Genomic DNA, 21848 nt, shown 5'->3' on the forward strand with positions numbered 1-21848 from the left:
TCACTGATTAATACCCCAAAAATTGAAACTCAATGTAAAATAAAGAAATGCATACCTCATTCAATATTCTTATTTTTTGGCTGGGGGGGGGGGGGTCCGGAAACCCCAGAAACCCCCCCTCGTCTGCCCCTGGTGTGTGTGTGTGTGTGTGTGTGTGTGTGTGTGTGTGTGTGTGTGTGCTGACACCAGTTGATCATGTTTAAAATCAAGGATAAGCCATAAATTGTTCATAAAATAGCTAAAACTCTTCAGCTTCTGGGGGACAAAGCCCCCCAGACCACCCAACGAGGCCTTGCCCATGTACCCCACAAGGGGTCTACCCCTGGACCCAGGGTTGTAACCCCCCTCCCCCCCCCCCCCCCCCCCCCCCCCCCCCCCCCCCCCTCTGGCTTAACTGCTCCGCCCCTGTAACCTGCTATGCAATGTAAATTTTACGTTTTTTAAAGACCATTTGTTGGTTTAAAAAAAAAGGGACATGGAGTAAGTATTTTCAAAACGAGACTTCTCATTAGGATGATGCTACAATGAAACTTCATCTCCCTATTTGTATGGAAAATGAAAAATACATACATGAACAACCTCATAACAAACTGACAATTTAATACAAGACACAATGATCCAAATGGATACATAATATAGATAAAGCCAGATGACTGCACCTTATACTGCTTTACTTTTGTGTAATATTTGAGTTTAAAAAAACAGCAACCCAGAGGGCAAACCTTTTTATAAAGTGACAAGAGACGAAAATGAGTAATCGAGTTTTTTAACGTGTGTTTCTGTAAAAAGACGTTCGTGTCATGTATGCGCATACTCAATGACTGTTGCTGCAACATGTCGACTGCACCACAAACGATCGGTGGAGCCTACGGTGCTGGTAAAGCCGGGGCACCGTTTGACCCTCTGACGTATATTAAAAAGCCACAAGTGATACTTAGGCTAATTAGTCTGGTAAGTGAATTTTTTGTCAATATCTGTTTTACGCCACAAATTTAGTTCTACAGGTCAAAAAGCGTAGCACCGTGTTGACTGGCGACCACCAAGTCCAAGATCAATACCAAGCTAATGTCCCTTCTTTGCTTTATTATGAGACTTGTAGGCGTTTTCACCTACCCCTGGTTTGACGTATGCGTACGAGGAGATTAAATCTAAATGTGTCAAATGTCAGTGCGTAGTTTGTACTCTCGGTTGAAGTAAGGAGGGTATGTAGCTTTTTGCGTTTTTTTGTGCCATGAAACTGTGTCACGATCACATGACAACAATACACCATATATAGTATATGGTGTGTAGGCCACTTGTAATGAACACAGTACATAACACACACACACGGTGTATGGAATACCTTGATGTAGGATTTAAGGTTTTGGTAAAGTGTATAGTTCTACTTCTACTGCTAGAAAGGCTGTAGGTGAAGGTCATGTAAACTTCTTTTGTCTTCAATGATCTCATCTTCAAAATTAGACATGCATGCCTCTGGTGGAATTGGCTGTACAGCAGTGAAAATATACCAGATGAGCTTGTCATCATCTATCCTTGAGAATCTACAGCAAGAAGTAAACTCACTTACAGCATATCAAACATGTATTTTCCTCCGTGGTATTCTTAAAAAAAGGTTTAAGAAAGGCACCTTTTAGAGTAAATCAGTCCAAACACATGAGTGGATTACTAACAAAAATATAAAAAGAGAGGAAATGCAGAAATAAAATAAAATATTTGCATATATTTTAAATAAAGAATGCTGTGAGACATGAAATCAGCAAACAGATTTGTATGACCATGTGTTTTTGAATTATCAACTTCAGGAGCGGATTCTTTATGACTTTTTAGTTATTCTTATTCTTATTCTTCAGTATTTGACACGATTTTTTACCCAGCACATAACTAAAGTCATATATCAGTCTCAAAACTCTTGCGACAACATTTGCAAGGGAAATAGAGCGTAATCTCAAGCCAGAAACATTCTTATAAGGAAGGCAACTACTAATTATGGTAGGAGAGTCAAAAAAGTAAAAATGATTAAAAAAAGTTATCATGATTTCTGTACAATATGACCATACGATAAGCTTGATAAATATAACAACTGATTTAAGTTCTGTTTTGCCTTTTAACATTTTTTTTATAAATCATTAAATGTCCTGTCGCTCACTGTTCGCTGACTGAAATTTTATCTGAATTTTGAATACATGTTTACTGTTTTCTTCAATCCACAGCTTTTTTCCATAGTGGTCTTTGGATGTATATCATCAAAGGCATGGTTTGGACAAAAGTGTCAGATGAATGACGATCCAAACGCCTGTGGGTATGGCACAGGCATAGGAGTGATAGCTTTCCTGCTGTGCATCGGCTTCCTGATCGTGGACGCCTTCTTTGACAACCTCAGCGGCGTTCAACACAGAAAGTATGCCGTCTTGGCGGACCTTGCCGTGTCTGGTGAGTTGATTCATATATATCGTGCTACGGTGGAACCCCCTTTTAATAGTACCTACCCCCCCCCCCCCCCCTCTCTCTCTACTTTAAGACCTTTGCTTTATTTTGATAACCTCTGTTCATGTTCATGTTACTCGGGAGTAAGATTCACTCCTTTTTACGGCTTGATTTTCCCAGATTTGTCCTGACCTGAAAGAGGAGGAGTTCCACTGTTTAGTACTGTAGAACCGCTTTAAGTCCCAGTACTGTAGAACCGCTTTAAGTCCCAGTACTGTAGAACCGCTTTAAGTCCCAGTACTGTAGAACCGCTTTAAGTCCCAGTACTGTAGAACCGCTTTAAGTCCCAGTACTGTAGAACTGCTTTAAGTCCCAAAAAGTTGTAACATAGAGGTAGCTTTTCAGGCGTAATGAACAGAAATCAGAAAACGTGTTGTGCGGGTGGGTTTGGGGAGCAGAGGAGGGGGGGAGGTGGTGGTGTCCACTCTATTTATTGAACTCCAAACGGGTGTCTTCGTTTTTCATTTTGTTTTTTAGCATAAGGTATTTTGATCATGTATTCCTTTTCCTCCGAAAACGGCATATGGCTGCCTAAATGGCAGGGTAAAAAACGGTCATACACGTAAAATTCCACTCGTGTTCACGAGTGTACGTGGGAGTTTCAGCCCACGAACGCAGAAGAAGAAGATGTATTCCTTTTTCTATGCAATCAAGAGTTTGTGGTTTTGTTTATTGCCTTCACCTGAATTTTGGCATTTTGTTTTATTTTGTTCATGTGATGTAACAGTGCCCTATGGTTTGAGTCTTATTTAGATAAGATTTTTTTATTACTATGAATGTAGATTTTATTACGAATACATCAAATATATATAAATTTGATTACAACTGGTGCACCTATGTTATTGTATGTGCATTACAGAAAGAGAAGTAGGAGGGGTGGTTATTAACAAGAGAGGCAAACATGGAAGCAGGCAGGCAAAACTAGAGAAAAGTGTGTTTGTGTGTGTGTTTTGTTCCCAGACACATAGGACAAAAGACCAGTTGGACCTGGATGCATAATATATATCGGTCAAGTTGTCCTGGCCAGAAACAAATTTGTTATATGGTCACGGCTCAGAAATGGCGTCGAACTCCACCCTTGCCCCATTCAAACGCCCCACACGCTCAGTTATGGTTTATTCTACCTTTGAAAGTACTGACACGGGGTGCAGATATGAATACAGTTACTATTCTGGTAGAAACCGAAAGGTTTGATGACTTTGTTTTCGAGCAAGGCGCAATAGTAGAGTGAATTTACGTCGATTTTTGGGCCGGAAGTTGGGACACTTTTTTACTTGGTGTCGAAACGTCGTATTTGTGCGTACTACACACACTGCTTGGATACGAACTTGATGGAGAGGGAAAGAGAAGGTGTTAGTTATTGTTTACATACTGCACGATAACCAGTACCTCACCCCAACAGTCGGCTGAGATCAAGTTTAGATCCAACGGTGAGTATGTTACTTTTCGTGTTTGGAGTCACGTAGGCAGTTTTAGCTTTTGCCGCGCTTTTAATAATGATGACAGACGTTGAACTAAGCGATAAACTTGGACAAGAAAGAACAATCTACTACTTAAAACAAAAAATATGCACAAACACAGAAGACAAAGCAATGAAAATAAGTCTTAAGTTCGTTGTTGTGTACTTTCGTGTTACCGCGAAAAGTAACAACGTAAATCAAAGTTGTTTATCGACATGTTCCTGACTTCCAACGATGGAAACAACTGTTCTATCGTCTGCTACAAAGTTGCATTGACTGTCTCGAACTCAGAACTCAGTGTGGCATGGAGGAGATGGACGTAAACGGCCAAGATAAAAACCACTGGTTTTTCGTTGTATGTAACGTACTCACCTGCAGTTTGAAACACTGTTATTTTCACTAAATAACAACTTACTTCCTTTTTTTTTCATCTGAAAGTTAGAAGTGTTATTGTGATTTGTTTTGATAAAATTTGCATTTTTTAGGACAAAGATTTTTCTTTATTTTGATTTTTAAAGACATATGTTTGAGACGATTCAACCAATTTCCCAAGTTATTCAGCGTTCATGTCATTGCATGTGTTTTTTCTGGCCTTTTCTATAGTCTTTCCATACAGTTCACCTTGTGCTTTGTTTTCATGCCAATTTAATGAAATAAATTACAGGAAAAAGAAATATATGTTTTTTTACATTGAGTGCGTTACTCACACCACTCGCACATCGTGAGAGGTAACACACTCCAATCGTTTGTAGAGTTATCTTGAAAATTATTTAAATCTTGCTGGAACAAAGTAAGGAATGAATCAAGTAAACAGAAAATGATGTCTGCGTTTATTGTTTTGAATTAGAGTGGGGTTTTTTAGGAACAGTGTTGAGTGTGTTACTCACACCACTCGCACATCGTGAGAGGTAACACACTCCAATCGTTTGTAGAGTTATCTTGAAAATTATTTAAATCTTGCTGGAACAAAGTAAGGAATGAATCAAGTAAACAGAAAATGATGTCTGCGTTTATTGTTTTGAATTAGAGTGGTTTTTTTTTAGGAACAGTGTTGAGTGTGTTACTCACACCACTCGCACATCGTGAGAGGTAACACACTCCAATCGTTTGTAGAGTTATCTTGAAAATTAATTAAATCTTGCTGGAACAAAGTAAGGAATGAATCAAGTAAACAGAAAATGATGTCTGCGTTTATTGTTTTGAATTAGAGTGGGTTTTTTTAGGAACAGTGTTGAGTGTGTTACTCACACCACTCGCACATCCCGCAGTGGGGCACTGCGGTTATGAAATTAAAGGCCCCTCCTGTTTTTGGAACCGCAGGAGCTTTCTAGTTTGCTGTTAGGTAGATTTTTGGTTCCTCTTTCCTGTCATGCTCTCTTTTTCTTCATGAATTCTTTTCTTTTTTCTGCCTTCTTGCTCATTCACCTGTATTTTTTCCAAAAATCTCTTCTCTTGCCGCTTGTCTCGCGATTCATGTATAGTTTAATCTGTTAGTGTTCTGATGTAAGTCCAGCAGTAGATAGGTTAAGCCTATTTTAACATACTGGAAACTGGTAATCTTCCAGTAGGTATTAATTTAGTTTTACTAAAGCCTGCTGGGACACAAGTAATGGGTTAGTGCATTTGTAAACAGGAATCGCTTGACAAGTGGCCCCCTTCATCCCCCCCTTCCTCGTCCTGATATGGCTCTGCGTAGTCGGCTGGACGTTAAGCAACAAATAAACAAACAAACAAACCACTCGCACTTCGTGAGAGGTAACACACTCCAATAGTTTGTACAGTTATCTTGAAAATTATTTAAATCTTGCTGGAACAAAGTAAGGAATGAATCAAGTAAACAGAAAAGGATGTCTGCGTTTATTGTTTTGAATTAGAGTGTTTTTTTGACTCACATGCGAAGCAAAAGTGAGTATGTACTCACCCGAGTCGTCCGTCCGTCCGTCCGTCCGTCCGGAAAACTTTAACGTTGGATATTTCTTGGACACTATTCAGTCTATCAGTACCAAATTTGGCAAGATGGTGTATGATGACAAGGCCCCAAAAAACATACATAGCATCTTGACCTTGCTTCAAGGTCAAGGTCGCAGGGGCCATAAATGTTGTCTAAAAAACAGCTATTTTTCACATTTTCCCCATTTTCTCTGAAGTTTTTGAGATTCAATACCTCACCTATATATGATATATAGGGCAAAGTAAGCCCCATCTTTTGATACCAGTTTGGTTTACCTTGCCTCAAGGTCAAGGTCACAGGAGCTCTTCAAAGTTGGATTGTATACATATTTTGAAGTGACCTTGACCCTGAACTATGGAAGATAACTGTTTCAAACTTAAAAGCACATGTTATGCTTTCCTCATGAGACACATTTGGTCACATATGATCAAGGTCAAGGTCACTTTGACCCTTATGAAATGTGACCAAAATAAGGTAGTGAACCACTAAAAGTGACCATATCTCATGGTAGAAAGAGCCAATAAGTACCATTGTACTTCCTATGTCTTGAATTAACAGCTTTGTGTTGCATGACCTTGGATGACCTTGACCTTGAGTCAAGGTCACATGTACAGACCTGTTTACCCTTACGATTTTGGCGTAATTTATTACGATTTTCTGCAAAAAATACGCCATTCCGCTATCCGTGTCAAGACTACGATTTTCATAAATTAAAAAAATGTAAAAAAATTTATTTTTTATTTTTATTTTTTATTTTTATCAATTCACATGTTTGGCATTGTTTTTTTCAATGGAAAAATGGGGTGGAAAAAGCACAGGACTGACCAGAGATCATGTCTGTCTGATGAGACGCTGGAGAGCCTTATTCTAGTGGTGAAGTCTCGCCCTCACTCATTCGGCAAGCGCAAGTACAGTAGAAAAGCCCTTGACACACTGAAAAAGGCCTACTACTGTACGAGCAAAAGAAAAAGAATCAGTGATGCATGTGCTTTTGATGTGATCTTCTTTGAAATTATGATGACTACAAAAATTGACTGATGTGTTTTGTTTGTGAATGATGGATATATGTGCATGATTGCGTTTCGCAGACACAGTTGTCATGTGCGTTGTAATTGGCGACGAATGCTGGATGATTACTATTTTTGTGCCAGGATTACTATTTTTGGGGCTGAGCATTACTCCAAAACACTTATGGGGGTAAACAGGTCTGCATGTATTTTGGTAGGAAAAATGTGTAAAGCAGTTCTTAGTGTATGATGTCATTGCTAGGTTTAGTTATTTGACCTTGACCCTGAAGGTCAAGGTCATGTAAAGGTCAAGGTCAAGCATGTGAGTCGTATGGGCTTTGCCCTTCTTGTTACAATTTACTTTGAAGGATTGGTAATTTTCAGTTCTTTGAGTACTTGTTTGATCGTTGTTTTGTTTATTGGTGTTCATGTAACACACACACTTGCCTAGGGTACCGAGATATGCAGATTATTGCTGTCGGAATGTGTCAACAATAGTTTCAATAGTTGTGTAGCAACCATGGTGTCATTCTTATAATTAATTTCACAATTAACTGAATGCACTGAATATATGAACAACGTTTTGTTCATGTTATGACAGTGTTTTGTAACACACTCATTGGCGAATAAACAGCATTTTCCTTGATAACTTCAAAATCCGCCTTCAACCTAAGATTTTTTTGTTGGGTTTATCAAGTTTTTTTGCACAGTGTATTGTTTTCATTACCAAGTGGATGGATATATGCTTTATACCTTACAAAATAATGTGAAGTAAGACTTTTTTGGTGAAATGTAACACACTCAGTGTTAAAAGTGAGAAAATCTTCTCTGTATTGTGAATTGGAGCATGGTAGAAGTCATAAGACATCATTGTTAGGTTGTTATGGTTTTGCTCTTTCATTTTTCATTCTTTTGCATGCATTTTTCATGTGAATATCTTGACAGTGTCCTAAAGTTTGATTTTTTTGGTGAAATGTAACACACTCATTGGAAACTTTTAGGAATGACTTGACAGATAACTGATAATGGGAATAACGGGTCCGGTATCATTGATGCATTTCAACTCTTTACTATTATGTACTTGTTTCTCTTCCCATTACATGTATTTCTAAGGTTGTGTGTGTAAAATAAATAGGAATTTCGCAGTTTTGAATGTCTGTGTTGTGAGACACAGAAAGTTGATTTTTGTTTGAATACATTTTCACATCTTGTTCTGATTTGATTTTTTTTGCAGACTGTCCGTATGAAGTGTGTGGAACTAAGAATTGATTGACTGCTGAAACAGTAATCTTTTCAGTTCTTTGAGTACTTGTTTGATCGTTGTTTTGTTTATTGGTGTTCATGTAACATACACACATTCCTAGGGTACCTAGATATGCAGATTATTGCTGTCGGGGAATGCCACTTTTCACAAATGAAGATCAAGGTAGATACTAACTAATGCAGTTAACTTTTATTGTGTAATAGGTTTACTGTTAACTGTATATTAGAAAACAATGTGTGACACGGTGTTATGTAACACACTCCAGTTAAAATTTAAAATGCAATTCATTCCGCAGTAATTGATGAAAATACATTGTTACTGCCCAGACACAACTAAACACATAAACAGTTTTGCTGGACCCCAAAATGGAAAGTAATCCAAGAGTTTGTATTTGTGACTCAAGTGTCCCACAAATTGGACACCTTTTCTGAGCCATGACCATATCAAAAGACATGCCGCATGTCAAAACTATCAAACATTTGACGGGCCTTGGGTCAGAAAAATGCGTCAGATCAAAAAAGTATGCGTAAATGACCGAAGACCAAGGCCTGGTAAAAACAAAAATGTGTGTGTGTGTGTCTGTGTGCTTTTGTACCTTTGTACACATCTGATTGTCTTCTTCTATTTTAACATATTGCCAATACATTCCGTTTGATATCTATCAGTGTGCTCCACATCCGCACAATCTTATCAGCAGAGAAACAGGGTGAATGTGTTTTCCCAAATGATTTACATCAAAAGAGAAGACCCCCAGGGCTTTCAAGCATAGATTAAACAAGTCGCGTAAGGCGAAATAACAACATTTAGTCAAGCTGTCGAACTCACAGAATGAAACTGAACGCATTGCATTTTTTCCGCAAGACCGTACACTCGTAGCATCGTCTGTCCACCGCTCGTGGCAAAGGCACTGGCAGTGAAATTAACAATCCAGAAAAGCGCGGTAGCGGTTGCGCTGAGGAGGATAGCACACTTTTCTATATCTCTATTCTTTTTAACTTTCTGAACGTGTTTTTAATCCAAACATATCATATCTATATTTTTTTGGAATCAGGAACGGACAAGGAATAAGATGAAATTGTTTTTAAAATCGATTTCGAAAATTTAATTCTAATCATAATTTTTATATTTTGAATTTTCAGAGCTTGTTTTTAATCCGAATATAACATATGTATATGTTTTTGGAATCAGAAAATGATGAAGAATATGATAAATGTAATTTTGGATCGTTTTATAAAAAAAATAATTTTGATTACAATTTTCAGATTTTTAATGACCAAAGTCATAAATTGATATTTAAGCCTCCAAGCTGAAATGCAATACCAAAGTCCGGCCTTCGTTGAAGATTGTTTAGGCCAAATTTTCAATCAATTTTATTGAAAAATGAGGGTGTGACAGTGCCGCCTCAACTTTTACAAAATGCCGGATATGACGTCATCAAAGACATTTATCGAAAAACGTCTGGGGATATCATACCCAGGAACTCTCATGAAAAATTTCATAAAGATCGGTCCAGTTGTTTACTCTGAATCGCTCTACACACACACACACACGCACACACATACACCACGACCCTCGTCTCGATTCCCCCTCTATGTTAAAACATTTAGTCAAAACTTGACTAAATGTAAAAAAGTATACAGGGGCACACACACACACACACACACACCCCCACCCCCCCTTTTGTGACCTTCAAAAATCTAAGAAAATCAGGTCTCAAAAGGGAGGTAGTCTAAAAATGGAGGTAAGTTTACAGAGGCTATGAACACAACATCTGAGAAAGGAGGGTCTTAAAGTTAAAAAGGAGGAACTCTTAAATTGGGGAGTATCTTAAAAGGGGGGGTTCCACTGTATATATATATTATAAGATGTGTGGTGGCTTGTTGACAGACCAGCTTTTTTGTTGGTCCAAGGGGACCATATCATCTTTTGTTTCATCTTTATCGACCAAGGCCGAAGGCCGCGGTTGATAAATATGAGACAAAAGGCGATATGCTCCCCGAGGACCAACAACAAAGTATTGGTCTGACAACAAGCCACCAAACATCGTTTTTGTCATCATTTTGGTTGTGCAACAAAATGCACAATAACCCACAGGGAGACGAATTGTTAGAATCCAACTCCGGGCCAAAAAGCATCGTCACAGTAGCACGAGATAACACGTCAAACTTGTATGTGACGTCAAACGTAGCTTGTTGACGCTTTTCTTCCAGTCTGAAAATGTACAGAGCTGCGATCATACCTGTGAATTCAGTAAGTGTTGAGCAAATTTCTTTTCTTTTAAGTGTTTGACTTTTCGTTGTGGATTTTCCAGAGATCAGTTGCAAATTGACCATGAGTCGCCGCAGTAATTATCAACATTGATTGGGTCTTTGAGAGTGAATGCTTACAATCGTTGTCCTCGGAAACACAAATCCAAAGCCGCGATGGTTCCACACATCAAACAATCAGCCTGATTGGCTTTTACTTTGACAATCCACGTTTCACATGAAAGCTCAAACCCATTCACCACCTCGAGTTATTGCATGGGGAACATGAGATTACTCGTGAAAATAATGACAATTCTATATATTGATGAGCACATTTAAGGATTGACATTTCTGCAGAGATGTTGACTTGCCCCCATGGCTTTTTTCCTTGTCAAAACATTATAGCTGACTTTTTCTCCTGTTTCGGAATGTCAGTAGCTAGTTAACTCATTGTCTCCCAGATACGTACCCACTAATATGGCTCTATCTGACCAGGTACGGATATATCCACTCAGATTGTTAGCTTCAGTCGCTTCCTGTAACGTCTATCTAACACCTGCATTCCAGGGTGTTGATACACAGTTACTACAATTCTGAGTGACCTGCTGCAGCACAGCTGATCTCGGCTAAACAAAACTTGGTCAACATAGGTGGGGTAGAAAGGGTTTTAAGGGACATGGCTGATAAATGAAGGTTCTTTTGCGTAAAATGAAAAATGTGTTGTTTTAGTCTTGTCCTTTTTTTTCCGCCTTTCTTTGTACTGCTTATGCTGAACTGATCTGTCATTCTGTGCCAGGCCTGTGGACGTTCTTGTGGTTTGTGGGATTCTGCTACATGACGGATGCCTGGAGACGAACATCGCCTGATGTGATTCAACCTCATGGGCATGGGAAGGACAACATCCAGGCAGCCATTGCCTTCTCCTTTTTCTCCATCTTCTCATGGGTAAGTCATGTGCAGCTGTGGTACTGTTTACTTGTGGTGCATTGTTTTGGTTGGTGCTACAGTGAACCTACCAGCTGTGGTACTGTTTACTTGTGGTGCATTGTTTTGGTTGGTGCTACAGTGAACCTCCCAGCTGTGGTGCTGTTTACTTGTGGTGCATTGTTTTGGTTGGTGCTACAGTGAACCTACCAGCTGTGGTGCTGTTTACTTGTGGTGCATTGTTTTGGTTGGTGCTACAGTGAACCTACCAGCTGTGGTGCTGTTTACTTGTGGTGCATTGTTTTGGTTGGTGCTACAGTGAACCTACCAGCTGTGGTGCTGTTTACTTGTGGTGCATTGTTTTGGTTGGTGCTACAGTGAACCTACCAGCTGTGGTACTGTTTACTTGTGGTGCATTGTTTTGGTTGGTGCTACAGTGAACCTACCAGCTGTGGTACTGTTTACTTGTGGTGCATTGTTTTGGTTGGTGCTACAGTGAACCTCCCAGCTGTGGTACTGTTTACTTGTGGTGCATTGTTTTGGTTGGTGCTACAGGGAACCTCCCGTTTAAGACCCCCCTGTTTTAAGACCTTGTTTCCTGAGATGTTCTCTTCACAAGGTCTCTGAGTTCCAGTATATTTATAAATGAATCCTTCCATAGGCAGGGGCTCACATCCATGAGAGGTGGCATAGGACAAATGTCCTGGTCAATGCAAAAGTGATAGGACATTTGTCCTGAACAAAAATAAATCAATAGGACTTTTTTTTCTCGCAACAAAACGTAAATTAATTAAACTTGACTAGTTTCTTGTCGCAAAGGTAACAGAACAAATAAAATAATTTACGAAGCCACGCGCGGAGGTTTGGGGAGGGGGTAATGTCTTTCTTCGGCTCCGAAGATTCACTTTCTAGAGCTACGGTTTCATCTGGCTCTGCCTGCTCAGAGGCCGGAGGGAGCTCAGTTTCAGTGGTTCTAGCCGCTGATGAGGGCAGAGATTTGAAGTACAAACGCTTCTGGCCTTTTTCTGGCACCAATTCTTGTTTTGGCGGCATGTTGCTTTTTCGGGGGGAAAAACGCGAAGGGAGGAAACTGTCAACCGGCTTGGAGCATTCAGAGTTGCAACCCTTGGAAGCTCTTCTCTATAAAAGCACATAAAGTCTCCCCAAGTTTCGTCTGCTTGGAGAGACACATCGCTTCGCAAAACATCGATAAAATAGCAAATCAAACTACTGTTAATTGGAAAGTACTGACAATGTCCGGATCAAATGAAAGCATAATCCAGACCTGTTTACCAGTACGATTTGGGCGTATTTTGTACGCCAAATTATCATCGGTACGCAAATACGCGACACACGCACAAAATACGCCTAAGAAAAAGTCTAAAATGCGTTTTCCGGTGTTGGTGTGGTGATTACGGTTTCGGTCGAAGGGAGATAACCATGACAGCGAGTCTTCAGCTGTGGAAACCTTGTTCAGTTGTTGGCACGTGCGATCGTCTGGACAATCGTGGCAAAATGAAGCGGAAAAATGTGCCAGTTTCGGATGACTGTATCAAGTCTAAACAGCAGAAGTGGCAGATTTTCTTGGAGAAATATAAGAAAGAGCCAGGAATTATGGAGTCTACTATGGGAAAAAGTCATGCACACTGCAATTATTGTAAATCAGATTTCTCCGTTGCCCATGCTGGGAAATATGACATCGAACGACACTGCAGTTCTAAAACTCACCTGGACAAGGTTGCTGCAAAGAAATCCGCTGAAAGGTGCCAAGGAATTATGAAGTTCATTCCGCAAAGCAAATCCTGCCAGAAGAAAAGGCTGTAGTCAACGCTGAAGCAATGTTTTCTGAGATGATTGTAAAAATGAACTTGCCACTGTCAACCGCGGATGTTATTTCACGAACTTCATCTTTTCATTATCAATCTGTTTGGAAGACACTGGTTATAATGCTATAAACTGACAGGTAAATAAAATTGTTTTAGTCCTGTTGTATTGGAAGGAGTTAAATTCTGAAGGTGTTCACAAGACATGCTATTCTTACACAAACACGTTTGCACCCACGCGTACATTTTCCCGAGCCCATATGGCTTTGCTTGCAAAGTACACCAACTTTTTGAAAAATACACTCAACTTTTTGGGAAAGTACTCTTGCCTCGGGTTTAGGGTAAACAGGTCTGATAATCGGACAATGACCGCTTTGTGAAAAAAACAATAGAACATATATATGTCCTCTTGCATGAAAAAATGTATAGGACATTTGGAAAAAGTATCCGTGTATGTCCAATATCCGATGTGGATGTGAGCCCCTGCGTAGGTATATGATCTTGTAAGTTAGTATCCCCCTTCATTGTCTCTGTCAATGCCCATTTTTAACTGCTCGCTTCCTTTTATATAATAAACCGTCCATAGGGCGTCATCGTCCTGAGTAATATGTTCAAACTCTCAAAAACTTTTGGAACTTTGGGTCAGTACTACCTGGATAGAATGTATACATAGGTGTAGGTTTAAATGTCGTGGCGACATACAATTTGTTCTGTCAGAAGACCTCCTACATGTCAAGACTATCGGACTTATCAACTGGCCTGGGGTCGTAACAATGCGTGAGATCGAAAAAGTATGCGTGATTGACTGAAGACCGAGGCCTGAGAACATCACTTTGTGTGAGTGCTTGCATGTGTTTGTTTGTGTGTGAAGAGAAAATAAAGAGACGCCTGTAGGTACACAAGATCTGAAACCTGCGTGCATGCATGGCAACAAGCAACTGTACTCCATTCACAGATGTACATTAACCAACATGATATGCAAAATGTTGGGAAGAAATTTCTGATGCCAGCCAGGTGTAAGATTTTTTTGCACCTACTTTATATAAGGACCAGCTGAGAAATAAATCAATGCCACAAATTGCTCCAATGCTCAGAACAGCAGTCAGATACATGTTGACTATGATTGTGGCTGAGCAAATTCCTCAGTGCTTGCCACGGGCTCTGGGTCAATATATAGCAAGACTGTGCTGATGGATCTCTGTGGCCAGCAAAAGCAGCATGGTCGCTACCTTCCACTGTCAAAACGCATGGCCATTGAGCAGTGCTAGTGACCAGCATTCTTGCTGGTAAAGGTAAGCTGCATGATGCTATCCACTATTTTGGTCTGCCACCCTTTGAGGCATTGATTTCTCTACAAAGGATTAGTATGTCCACGGAGACAACCTGTAAGCTGCAACAGGCAGGTCTTGTTGCCCCTGGTTGTATTTAAAGGATTAGTATGTCCACGGAGACAACCTGTAAGCTGCAACAGGCAGGTCTTGTTGCCCCTGGTTGTATTTAAAGGATTAGTATGTCCACGGAGACAACCTGTAAGCTGCAACAGGCAGGTCTTGTTGCCCCTGGTTGTATTTAAAGGATTAGTATGTCCAGGGAGACAACCTGTAAGCTGCAACAGGCAGGTCTTGTTGCCCCTGGTTGTATTTAAAGGATTAGTATGTCCAGGGAGACCAGCTGTAAGCTGCAACAGGCAGGTCTTGTTGCCCCTGGTTGTATTTAGAGGGATACTATGGATCTGTCCATTTTGGGGGGAGTTTCTGATGAATCTGAAGAATCGGGGGAAACCAATGTACCTCACTTAATTTAGACGCACATGGCATGATTTACTCAAAAACGCAACACAAGTATGGTAATTTAATTAAATCACAGTGAGTGAATGCGCTTCAGAGCGCTGCTTGTCTCCAGGGTTTGAAACAATGAGTGGTAGCAAGATGACTAGCGCCCTCTGTGACGCGGACGCACACAAACAAGGGAAGCAAATCAGTGGAAGTAATGCTCAAAGAGTGCTCTCTCTTTGCCTAATCTGTGACATTAAATTAAGCTTTTGAAAAACTTGTTTTTGCAAATTGTAGGCTGTCCTTCTGCATGGTACCGTTATTCGTAACGCAGAATCTTATCGTAACCTTTGGAAGCGATATGAGGGCCTTTTTTCTTTGGTATTATTCCTTTAACCAGCATTGGCTGTGACAAAAGGAGGTAAGGCATAGGCCATTACAGTGGAACTCCTCTTTTAAAACCTCAATCACATGTGAGAAAAACAGGTTTTGAAAGGGAGGGAGTCTGCAAAGGACATTACAAACATTAGAATTTACAGACATTATAATGAGAAAAAGTGAGAAAAAATGTAGGGGCACCGCTGTTTTATATTCTGCTTGTAAAGAGAATAATTTTAGGCAATTCAACCAGGGAATAGAACTTAATTAGAACTTTGTTTTTAACCAGGCTGTGTTTAACCAGCGTGGGGTTCTATACACTTTTCTGGGTTAGTACACTGCTGTTTCCTTGTACATAGGGAGGAAGTGGGGTTTATTACTTGAGTGATTGATTGAGACAGGCCTGCTGTAGTCTTGAAATCAAACTATATTTTCAATGCTCTATGTTGTATTTTACAAGTGTCACTGTGTCATTCAAGGAAGTGTTTTTGGCATAGAGCAAAATTTCAGTTACATAGGAAGCATTGATGTACATATGTATGTATGTTTCCTATCAATAAAACTACAGTCGTAAACCGAAACCTTCTTTAGCAGCAACACATCAATCTGTGTGGCTGACAAAGGAACAAACAACTACATTGTATTTCCTTCACCCTCCGCGGGTTAGGGGGAAGAATTTACCCGATGCTCCCCAGCATGTCGTAAGAGGCGACTAACGGATTCTGTTTCTCCTTTTACCCTTGTTAAGTGTTTCTTGTATAGAATATAGTCAATTTTTGTAAAGATTTTAGTCAAGCAGTATGTAAGAAATGTTAAGTCCTTTGTACTGGAAACTTGCATTCTCCCAGTAAGGTAATATATTGTACTACGTTGCAAGCCCCTGGAGCAAATTTTTGATTACTGCTTTTGTGAACAAGAAACAATTGACAAGTGGCTCTATCCCATCTTCCCCCTTTCCCCATCGCGATATAACCTCCGTGGTTGAAAACGACATTAAACACCAAATAAAGAAAGTATTTCCTTCAATAAACAGAGATGATTTTGTCTCAGCAGCTTTTTTGTGTGTGTTTTTTCTCAATAAAACATTACTGATTTGTTTCAGTCTGTGTGAGTAACTGGCCACTGCTTATGGCAGTATATTCCAGGAGGCACATGACAGAAAACAATGCCGTTTGTTATCACTGTCACTATGGGGAAGGGGGGGGGGGGAGCATTTTAAAAGGCAGATCACAAGTTTTCCTTGTTAATTTGGTTAATTTTTATCTCTATGACTTAGTCGCTTTATCCAGAAAACAGCAGGATTACAACTTTGTCTCAAAATATGACTTCAGCAGGGGCAGACGCACCAGTTGGTGATGTATCTAATTAATGTATGTACTGTGATCTTTTCTGCAGGGAGGACTGACCTTCTTCGCCGTTCAGCGCTACCGCCTTGGGGCGCAAGAAGCCTTCAACACCGGCTACGACCAAGACCCTAACGCCTCCTCTCCCTACTCCTCCTTCCCCGGCAGCGACAGTGGCGACCCCTACCAACAGCCCCCGTTCAGTCAGACGAAAGAGGCTCCCGACTACCAACCGCCTACCTATTGAGCAGTCGCTCTGGCTCTCTGTCGCCCGCTCTCTGTCTTGCATAGCGCTCACTTGACAAATCTGCTGTTTGACTGTTGCGCGTAAGGCCGCCCCTCCCCATAGCCTGTGTTGCTGGTGACGGGAGGGTAGGGCAGGAAGGATGGAGGAAGGGGGTTGGTTAGTTATTTGATCAAGTGTAGTGCCGTTCGGGACCACCCTTCTGTTGAGAGCAAACCTTACTACATCACATGTTTTCTGTACTACCACTTCAGGTTTTAGTTCTTGGGGACCTTTTTTCTTCTTTTTATTGTCAACGGAAGGATGTTTTTTCTTTTAGTCAGGGTTAGGAGATGTGGGTGGAAAGGAGGAACAAGAGAAAGAGGAGGGCTAGGGTGTCTTTGTTTTGGGTTTACTTCGCTTTCCCCCTTTTCTTTCTTTTTCTTTCTTTTTTCTCTCAGTCCCACTTGACGAATGTACAATCCAGAATGTTTTTGTCATTTTCTTTTTTGAGAATATGACCACTTATCACGTGATTTTTTGTTTAAGTTTTGCTTTTTGGTTTTGCTATTTTGTCAACTGCCCAAAATATTTATACATAACTTGTATTGCTTTTGCCCATTTTGGGCAAAGGGGGCTATTATCCTTTTGTCTCTCAAATTATTTTTGTTCAGTTGACAGAAAAATGTGAGTATTGTTTGATTCATACGTTATTATCAACGTTGAAAAAATTCAGCATGCCAGGCTGTGAATACTCCAAAACACACTTGAGAATGTCAGAAGAATTATGACTATGAAAGGATGTTCAAATGTTCAATATTTAGGGTCTGAAGTTTGGTTCAGGTAAGGCTCTTTGTCCCCTGAAACAGTTTGTGCATAATGAGCTAGTTCACACAGAACAGAAACATAGATCTGGTTTAGAGGGTGTTTCGTGTGCACTGGTGCAGAAAAGATAGTGTGAATTGAGTGCTAGATTGCTAGTGACACTGTGTATGTCCACTTGCTGTGTGGCTCTAGGATTTGTCGGCCTGGGTGTTGTCTGTAGCGAATGAATGACTAGCCTTGTATGTAGATACTACTTGAATTTTTCTCACTTTCTCTCTCTTTCTCTCCCCTTCCCCAAGAAACCTTTAAAAAGGTTTGATTCACAGCAAAATTCCACTCTCCTGCTAATGAAACTTAGCTCAAGTGGGGACCTACTTCCTTCAGTTGAGTTTCAATGCATTTACAGTGGTTTCTCGGGTGAGAGGACACCTTTGGGTCCAGCCAAAAGTGTCCCTACGCTGCAGGCATCCTTTCTTGACAGGAATAACCTGTTAAGTTAATACACCAATGAGAAAAAGCAGAATGTCCTTCACTGAAAGGTGTCCTCTCATCAGAGGGACCTAACATGGCAGGGACAGCTGTACATAGATATGCAATTTACTCATAGCGTACTCTACTAGTAGTAGAGATCGCCATGAATTTACTCCTTTGCTTTTCTACCCTGCTACAGGTTTTCTGCATCCGTGATCTGCTGCAACATCGACAAGCACTCTCACACAGTTACTTGAGTGAAGAGTAAGTGCTTGGTCATTCTTTTGCCCAGATGTTCGAAGATAAATATTCACTAAATTATACGATTCTGGCAAGTTTTTGGGAAAAAAATGTTGATCATTCAAAATCAGACTTTTCATTCATACTCAGATTGTTGGGTTTTTTTTAAAAAAAAATTTTTTAGTCTTGCCATCTGCATGCTAAATGCTACTCAAGTTCAACTGCATATGTACGTACAGGTCTGGTAAGTGATGGTTATCCAGTGTTGCTAATGTCTTGATTGCTGATTTTTCTGGTTCTTGAGGACATCTGAAATTGCTCCTAACTTTTCTATTGTAATGTAGTTACCCATTTTCAGTGTGATGTGAATAGATGATGGTAGTGAAACGTCATTTTAATGTACCTTGGTAGATTTATAGGCTATGTGATGTGATATTTGTAGTAAGGTATATGATGTGTAGTGCTATAGTGTGAGCATATGTCATCGGCATGTATCAACGAGTCATTGATTGCGTCATCAGTAGACCATTCATGTTAAACTGTTGTATAAACTAATTCATGATCATCACATGAAAAGGAATGGGCATGTTTGAATGACAGTGGTATGCAAGTGGAAACAGGACAATACAATTGCATTTATTTTAATTTCTGAGTACAACTGATAGATCTGTTTGATTTCACAATATAATGGATACCACTTGTTGGATTTTGCATGCATTTCATCACATTTACATCTTCATTCTTGTTCACTTAGTTTTCAATTCTTGTCACAAGAATGATATATGCCCATTTTCTTCGCAATTTTCTCCTTCCTTCCGCATTGCTTACACTCTGTACTCATTTCGCACCTTACTCCCATCCCCTTTCATATCTTTTCAGTTTTGTAGGCTTTGAAAACAAGACATTTTTATTCATTTGCCGTTTCTGATTCTCAAATGATGGAAAGTTACCTCCCTTTTGCTATCACTTTAGTCAACTTTCTTTCCGTGATATTGTCTGATAGCAAGTACATGTCACTGTAATACTGGTACCCTGCCTTTTCCTGCAGAGAGATTTCCTTTCTCACACACACATCACATGAGCTAAAAAAAGATAAATATGATTCTCAGTTGAGTGATCTTGCTTGTTAAAAAAGTTAATGCGTTGACAGCTTTGCAGCATTTTGTATGCTTGTTTCTCATGGCGGCTGTCTTGACTGACTTTCACCATCTGCCCTTATTATTTAAAGTGGCAAAAATAGGTTGTTTTGCTGCAAAAAATCAACCTCCATTTGCTTGCATCAATCAGGGAAACTACTGCTTATGGGTGGGTGCATCATTAAGTAAATTTGTGTGAATGCACGAGGCATACAAGTTTGATAGCTTTCATTGCGGTTAACATACACTGTGTACACTGTCGTGTCATGCTTGCCCTGTCGCCAGGGTGGTTAAAGATCTGCTGGACTTCTCATTCAACCACTGAATAAGGAGAAGAGAAAATCAAATTCTTTGTGTGCAAATCCATGCGTACATGAGAGCGCGTGTCTTTTATGTTCATGAGGGTGACAGGTTCACATTTGTCAGAAACTTATATGCACTTGTTAGTTATTTATTGAAAGTAGTGAACATGTGGACTGAATAGCTGTTGAGTGGTGGTGTGTTTCGTGTGTGTGCGTGTGTGGAGCAAACCATTCATTTGAAATTTTCCCCCTTGCAACATGTTTTTATTGTGATATAGAACCGTACTGTTGGAGCTGTTTATGTCTACAACTGTGTGTTTCGCTAATGTACGAACAGAATGTAGCTTGAAGTCGGTAGCTGATGCAGCATGATGTGTTGATGTGTTGTGTAGACTAGCAAACAGGTGTACACTATACTACCACAGTTCGGTGACTGTTTTGTTGTGAGGCAAACTCTGAGCTTTTTGTTTGTGATCTCTGTTGGCTTTGGTCTTCATCATACTCCACATTCTACTTTATCTCCTGCCATAAAGTTTTGTTTGTTTGTGATGTGTTGACTTGCTAACTGGTAAAGGCAGTTTTTACCTGTATTTTATTGTTAAATTCTGTTTTGCTTATTTCACATATTTTTTTCTGTTTTATTGGCTTGCACGCATGTAAAGAGAAGAAATCGGCATTCCATACTTGTCCTTGTCTTGCATTTTATACACAGACTGCAGATCATCTGAAGATAAAGGCAACTACATTTTAGCCAGAGGTAACTTGTGTTCCTTTAGATTTTGTTTAACACCAAGCTATCTCTTGAATTTGTGAATTTCTTTAGGTTGGTAGAGGTCATTGAAGAATTCCTAACTTTCTTGTAAAACAATATGATGTTGTGCGCCAAATATTGCTTCACATAAGAGAGAATAATTGAGTGTTTTTAGCTTTTGCAAGATAGTTGAAGATTGTGCTGCTACAAACTACATATGCAGGAACAGTCACCTGTTGATGTCAAAAATCTCAAATTAGGGACGGAAAAGTTAAATCAATCTCAAATGATTTGGTTTTGTTGTAACGTTATTCCAGGGAAGCATGTTTTGATAATGTTAATGTAAATAAGCTGATGGGTTCTTTCTGAGTTTATTACTATTTAAATTTCAGAGGGAGGCACATTTACTTTTGTCACAGTTCTTTCTCAACAACAGATTTCACTCCTGTTCTGTCACATAGATGCAAGTTAAAAAAATGATTTTGTTCTCCTGTGGTATAAAAGCAGGGGGTGTACGGTTCATTCACACTAGCTCTTTGTGTCCAATACTGTACTGAGGTTGCGGTGGATGTTACTCTAATCGTACCAGTATGCACAGTAGATTACTATCGTGTTGTGCTCTTTATCTCATTACCTCTTGCTGTTGTGAATATTTCATTGTGATGAACCCAATAAAGTTACCGCTGCCTGAATGATGTGTTTGTGTATTTACACCTCTGTGTATGAGTGTGTGTGTTTATCTCTCTCTCTCTCTCTAGACTCTCTCTCTCTCTCTCTCTAGACTCTCCTCTCTCTCTCTCTAGACTCTCCTCTCTTCCTCTCCCAACTTGGTGTGTGTAGGTACTGTACAATGTTTTTCTGTGTTAACCTTAGAACTCAATCATTGGCTCTCAAATCGTCGCTGTAATTCACAAACCTTGTACGTATCTCAATTTTTGATGGTTTGGAACAAAAACAGTACTTGTCTCCCTTATTGTTTTGCCCATGTGGTGAGAAAAGCTTGAATCTCCAGCTGCTTTCTAAAGTGAGAAAAAGTTCTTGAGAAAAAACTTGTATCATCATTTTTGTCCAAAAACCAACTTTTTAACTAGATTACGAGATTTTCAAGCCACCCTTGGACGGAAATATGTCACAACATGGAAGACATGAGGTTGCTGATGTTGTATTTTTACCTTACAAACATTTTATCCTCAGAAAAATGAAATATGGCAACTGAAGGTTAGGTGACAAAGAAGAAAAAACTCGTCT

At 39.8% G+C, this 21848-nt stretch overlaps 1 protein-coding gene across 1 annotated transcript; it reads left to right on the forward strand.

Annotated features, from left to right (window-relative positions):
- Positions 1–812: 812 nt before the first annotated feature.
- On the forward strand, positions 813–21292 carry LOC138960266 (synaptogyrin-2-like). Its single transcript, XM_070332085.1, has 4 exons — positions 813–951; positions 2211–2430; positions 11209–11357; positions 16705–21292. Exons 1-4 carry the CDS (start codon positions 835–837, stop codon positions 16897–16899), a joined length of 681 nt encoding a protein of 226 aa, XP_070188186.1. The 5' UTR covers positions 813–834; the 3' UTR covers positions 16900–21292.
- Positions 21293–21848: the final 556 nt, after the last annotated feature.

The sequence above is a fragment of the Littorina saxatilis genome, linkage group LG2 (genome assembly GCF_037325665.1).
Source record: "Littorina saxatilis isolate snail1 linkage group LG2, US_GU_Lsax_2.0, whole genome shotgun sequence".
Lineage (NCBI taxonomy): Eukaryota > Metazoa > Mollusca > Gastropoda > Littorinimorpha > Littorinidae > Littorina > Littorina saxatilis.

Bases quoted from the DNA above. Each gene is read 5' to 3' on its own strand.
- LOC138960266 (XM_070332085.1), top strand. From the start codon at position 835: ATGTCGACTGCACCACAAACGATCGGTGGAGCCTACGGTGCTGGTAAA. The intron at 2,431-11,208 runs GTGAGTTGATTC...ATTCTGTGCCAG, and splicing joins GGCGGACCTTGCCGTGTCTG to GCCTGTGGACGTTCTTGTGG. The intron at 11,358-16,704 runs GTAAGTCATGTG...TCTTTTCTGCAG, and splicing joins TTTTCTCCATCTTCTCATGG to GGAGGACTGACCTTCTTCGC.